At 51.4% G+C, this 5,912-nt stretch overlaps 1 protein-coding gene across 1 annotated transcript in view; it reads right to left on the reverse strand.

The window, feature by feature from the left end:
- Nucleotides 1–3,348, reverse strand: part of LOC119315959 (aluminum-activated malate transporter 6-like) — a 4,997-nt gene extending 1,649 nt beyond the window's left edge. Inside the window, exons 1-5 of the mRNA XM_037590384.1 lie at nucleotides 3,006–3,348; nucleotides 1,862–1,999; nucleotides 1,050–1,322; nucleotides 813–949; nucleotides 12–722 (exon numbers count right to left, since the gene is read on the reverse strand). Coding sequence (XP_037446281.1) covers nucleotides 12–722; nucleotides 813–949; nucleotides 1,050–1,322; nucleotides 1,862–1,999; nucleotides 3,006–3,348 — 1,602 coding nt within the window. The remainder of the gene's footprint in view (nucleotides 1–11; nucleotides 723–812; nucleotides 950–1,049; nucleotides 1,323–1,861; nucleotides 2,000–3,005) is intronic.
- Nucleotides 3,349–5,912: the final 2,564 nt, after the last annotated feature.

Below are 5,912 nucleotides of genomic sequence, written 5' to 3' on the forward strand. Positions count from 1 at the left end.
GGGATGCTGACGCCGGCGGCCCGGGCGAGGGTCGTGTTCGACTCCGACTTATGCAGTGGAGGGACGCTGACGCTGGCGGTCCGGGCGAGGGTCGTGCTCGACTCCGACTTGTGCAGTGGAGGGATGCTGACGCTGGCGGCCCGGGCGAGGGTCGTGTTCGACTCCGACTTGTGCAGTGGAGGGACGTTGACGCCGGCGGCCCGGGCGACAGTCGTGTTCGACTCCGACTTGTGCATTGGAGGGATGTTGATGACGACGGCCTGCTCCGGCGGCGGCGGTGGCGCCTCATTTTCCCTGGAGGCTCCGGCTCCTGCCTCGTGCCGGCTGCAGGTGGTGGTGGAGGCGGCGGTGTCCTCCCTCTCCCCCCAACGATCCGTGTTGACGAGGAGGTAGGACCGCTGGTCGATCTTCTTCTGCAACTCCTCAGCGGCGTGGAGGACCTCGGAGAGGATGTTGGGCGAGCTCAGCCTGGTCATGGTCTTCACCCGGTGCCCGAGCTCCCGCAGCACCTTGGCCGCCTCATCGCCCACCCTGTGGAGCTCGGCGCTGAACACCTGCCTGTTCTCCGGCGCCGACTGGATCTCCGACAGTATGCACCCGTGCAGCGCCATGACGGCGAAGGAGCAGTGCCTCAGCGCGCCGCCAACCTTGGTGTAGCTCTGCCAGGGGTACTTCATCATCTTGTATGGTCCGTGCGGTGGCTCCCATATGGCAAACCCCAGCTGCCAACACAGTATCACAAGTCACAACCATGTTAGAAACACGCACCAAAAACCTAGATTGAATGAAGCTTGAGCAAGAAGAAGACAGACCAGTGCTTCCTCTTGTGTCTGTGCCTCGACAGCCGCCCTGTACCCACTGTACAGAGGATCATCGGAAGCTTGGTACGTGAGAATCTTGGAAGGAACCCTTTGGTACTCCATGCATGTCAGGTATCCATCGACGCACCCTGCAACAACCAGCAACCAAAGCGGTTTTCGAGATCTTAGAAGCAAACCAGGTGGTGCAGAAGCAGTTGCCCACCAGCACCAGGTGGTCAATGCTCATACCTTCTAAGGATTCAGCGACTCTGGCGAAGTTCCTGGCCACCAGGTGGTGCAGGTCCTCTCCCGCCCAGATCGGGTATATGCCTATGTTCACCGCCAGGCTGACGGCGGCGCCGATGACGATGAGCAAGAACCTGCTCAGGGCCGTGCCGCCGACGAACTCCCCCGTGTTGTACCCGGACACCGTCACATAGCAGAAGGTGAGCAGGAAGACGCGGAGCCCGTACTCGTACAGCTTCATCTTGGGGTGCACCTTTATCAAGGTTGTAGCGAATCCTGCAGGCAATCATATTATCATCAGTTATGAGAGATACGTTGGAACTTCACTAGTGGTAGGAGTACCAGTGCATGATGATTTGATACTCAAGCTTGTTTTGGTAGGGGGAAATATCAGGTGGTACTACCACACACATGCTCCCAGTTTGAAGATGTCAAATTTAGATGTCCCATGTGTCTACAACCTTAAAAATTCAGAACCAAATTCGAAAAACACATGGAGAGATAAAAAGGACAAATCCAGTTGTGAATAGTGTGGTTTTGACACTATTCATCCTTTTGTCTGTATTTTATTGACACTATTCATGTTGGATTTCTGTTTCGAAAAAAATATTCATGTTGGATTTTTTGTCCTTTTGTTTTTCTTTGTGTATTTCAGTTTTGATCTAAATTTTTTAGGAGTTGTAGACACATGTGTTGTGAACATTCGCAAAAAAAAACCCGAGCATTTTGAAACAAGCAAATTTGAAAATTTCAAACTGGGAGTATAGGAGCATTTGAGTGGTGGTATCAGCTGATATTCACCTGGGAGTACTCACCAACGGCGAAGGTGGTGATGATGAGAAACACTATGTCCTGGTCGCCCATGTGCCTAGCCGATTCAGCAACTGCTAGAGCAAGCCCGCCTGCCGTCAGAGTCCCCAATCCCCTGTTAAGGCCTTTGCTCAAGGTTGCACCTGTGTGGAGAAGAAAAAAAATAAATCAACCACTGAATATGTGTACATTGTAACGATGAGCACCAGGTAAATATGATCATAGCACATTTCTTTCTTGCCGTTTCATACTGCCTAAAAAAGAAGTTTCTTACTAGCGCTGGATGGCGAGTACCAGGTGGGTACGCGACCGCGTGATGCCATCGAAGATGCAAATGCTACGATGGTTCGAAACATCACCATTACCCTTTTAACATTGCTGACATTGGAAAATAATGGTATTGGCTAGGGGTAAGTCGACTGAAAATTCTATTTGGGTCAGTCGATCTGTTTCAGCCGTTTGATGCAAAACAAATGGTTCAGATTGCTTCTTCAACCTCCAGTTCCCACCTTCTTCTTCTTCCCCAACATCCCAACCACTGAACGTACCACCAGCCGGACCGCTAGCCACCACCGCCTGCAGCCGGCAGTGCTCCCGCACCAACCTTGCCGCCCCACCTTCCCCTAAACCTCCTCCCACGGCCATGCTACCGCCACCCACAACCATCCCTGTAACTCCGACGATGACTAGTTTTTTCTGGCGAACCCGCATCACCCTTAACACCCTTAAGATAGATATAATGGGGTAGCCTGCCATCCTAAAATAGATAGTAGGGTTGTCTACCACCCTAAGATAGACCCAGGGGCTTCTCCAGAGCCAACAACTGCTTCTTCCCTCCGAAATCGAGTGACCCAGAATGCGTTTTCAGGCGACTAAGCTAAACTGGAAAATAATACCCTAACTTCACCATCTTAGCGATCGCATTGCATTACCCTAGTACTATTTGCATGCTGGTGCATTGCTGATTTCTTTTGTGTCAAAAGTAAAGCTTTCTACTCCAAGAGAAAATATTGATCAACAAATAGACGAGGAGGCGGTGCATTAGGGCATAGCAAGACAATCGGACGTGTTTAGCTCAAGGGTCGCAGAAAAGAACCTTGATAGATTCATCGCGATCGGGAAGAGGAAAATAAAAGAAGAGACGCTGACCGATGCTGAACTCGAAGACGACGACGACGGTGAGGATGGCCCAGACGGAGTGGCTGACAATGTCGCTGGGCTCGCGGAGGAAGACGAGCAGCGTGATGAGCGCGAGCGCCGTGGCCACCTTGGCCGCGTACACGGGCTTCCTGGGGTCATTGCGCGAGAACGTCCACAGCTCCCTGCCGGCCGCGCACACCGCCCCCGCCGCCCGCCGAAGGGGCCCATCGCCCCGCGCGTCGTAGTGGCCGTCGCTCCAGTAGGACGACAGCAGCGGCTCCGCGAGCCCCCGCTGGTCCAGCGCCGCGCGCAGCGTGCGCTGCTCCGGCGGCAGAAGCGGCTGCGTCGCCATCGTCGGCGAGGAGGCGGCGATCCGTCCGGGCCTCGGCGTGAGGACCCTCCTTGCGACAGCGGCGCGCGCGTACGTAGGACGCCGCGGGAGCCCGGGGCTCCGCCATGGTCGGAGCTATTTATTGCTTTTGTTGTACCGGGTTTCCTTCCTGACTTGTGTGGCTCGGCCGGAGTCCCGCCCTGGACTCTTGGTTGGGTTGGTTTTGCTCCCGCGTGCGCGCAACCGTATGGGTCTCGTCTCTCCGGCTGACTCGCTCGCCACCCGTCCCGTCCCGTACCTAACCGGCTAACCGTATGCGTTGGGGCGTGGTGGTAAGCCTGTTCATTAAGGGCATGTACAATGTACAATGATAGCATATAGATATATATGCCTCATTACAAAAAGTAATTTGAAGCATATGTGTTGATTTTTTCTTCACAATGCAAGCTATTATTAGTGGACCTCATCAAAGAATAAAAAGTGACTCTTACTACACATGCATCCTTCCTCTTCATTTCAACTTTTTTAACTTTATGCACTGGACTACACTTTTTGTTTCTAAGCATCCGTCTCCTGAAGAGGATCCCGCTTCCTCATCCGAACCTACTTTTTCTGTTATCCGATCCTACATGACATGTGAGGCATCACCCTGAGGCTATGCATTGGCCATGCCCCAACCCGACCCGGAGGCCCGAACCCGAAACCCGACATTCGGGCCGGGCTTGAGCTCCAATTTCTCGCCCGAAGCCTGGCCCAAAAGTCTGAAATAAGCCCGAAATGACGAGTGGGGCGTTTCGGTGCCCAGGCTCATCTGCACCTGGTTAGAAAAAAATCGTAAAAAATTCATTTTTTTTTAAAAAAAATCTAATTTTTGTGTGTGGGAGAAAATTTGATGCGTGAGACCCGCTCCAAATTTCAAGTCATTTCGACATCTGAGCAGCTCTCAGCAAAAAAGACAAATTGGGTCAAAACAATACATGAACAGTAAACATTTTTACAGACCTCCAATTTATCTTTTTTGCTGAGAGCTTCTCATATATCCAATTGAAATTTGGAGCGGGTCTCACGCAACAAATTGTCTACCACACACACAAAAAAGATTTTTTTTTGAATTTTTCTAGTATTAGTTTTGAATTTTTTTTTGTCAGCACGGGTGCAGATGAGCTCGGGTGCAGAGATGGATTTTCACGAAATGACTATATATATTATGTCTATTCGAAATATAGGTATAATATGATGGATTATAGATGGGCTTAGGCCCATATAAAACCATAATCCCTGGTTAATCTCTAAGGCCCATGTGTGTGCACGGCAAGTGATGGGAAGTATGAGAAGTTTAGTACCATACCGCTACAGTAAGAAGAGTGAGACCTTTTTATAAGGGCTCCTCCATCACTTGCTATTGGGAACTTGGGAATAGGAGTTGTACACACGTGTTCCTCCTTCTCCGTCACCCGCCTCGCCACGACGCGCGCGCCACGGATTGCGGGAATGAGCCGAAGCCTATTTTTGCCGGTCAGTAATGGTTAATTAATCTTGAATTAATTAACTAGCTGTTTACGGAAGTGCCACTGTCCGAGACGTTGGACCGCGGACTCGGTCGCGGGCTTGAACCCAGGCCCATCTACCCGACAGCCTATATAAGAAGGCGCTAGCCAGTGAAGTGAACCCTAACTCAGTTCACTCACTCTCTCTCGCATAAACCTAGCCGTCATCTGTTGTTCCTCTCTCTGTGCTGCTTCCGGCGATCCCATCCCGACGACTGCGTGCACGGTTGGTCAGGAGAGCAGGTGCCTCCGGAACCCTGTCGTTCGAGATCCTGCCCGGGAGAACGACAATAAGGTTTTTGAGGAGAGTCTCGACGCGACTGCTGCCGATCCGCCCCAGTCTCCGTCTGCCTCTGCTTCCACTACGTCCCCTGCATCGACTCCATGGCTGGCGACGAAGCCGCCAAGAAGAAGGCCTCGGCCGATGCCGAGGTTGCTGCTGCCGCCGCCGCGTTGGCCTGGCCAACCGGAGGGTATGACTCGTTCATCTCCTATTTGCTCGTTCATGTGCTACCCGTATATATGTTATTCATAGATGTTTCAGTTCTATGTATTGTACGTGCTCACATGCTTAGGTATTGCTATAAGATGCATACCGTATTTGCCATGTTTACTGCTTACTCATGGATTAGATTAATCGAGAAAGTGCTAATATTTCTAACATAATAAACTAATATAATATCCCGAATATGATTAATTTAATTAAAAACGCCACTGTTCATGTGCTTCAGACCGGGCTCGGGCATGGAATTTTTTCATCGGGCTTTGCCAAGCCCGGCCCAAACCTGAACCGTCCCAGGGAATGATCAGGTTTACGTGGTGGCATGCAAATGCGTTGTCTCTACAGTCTACGCTCACGTACTGACGTACATCGATGACGAAGCAGCAGGCAGGTGCTTCTCTTTACGTGGCGCGACGCCCGGTGATGGCGTCTCGCCAGCTGGAGGCGTCGTGCCAAGTTCAAGTACGTTTTATTCCTGGTCCTATGTTATACCTCAGTGATAAGTGTCGTCATGTCCTTTACAACTAAAATTGTTA

The sequence above is a fragment of the Triticum dicoccoides genome, chromosome 6A, assembly GCF_002162155.2.
Source record: "Triticum dicoccoides isolate Atlit2015 ecotype Zavitan chromosome 6A, WEW_v2.0, whole genome shotgun sequence".
Taxonomy (NCBI): Eukaryota; Viridiplantae; Streptophyta; class Magnoliopsida; order Poales; family Poaceae; genus Triticum; species Triticum dicoccoides.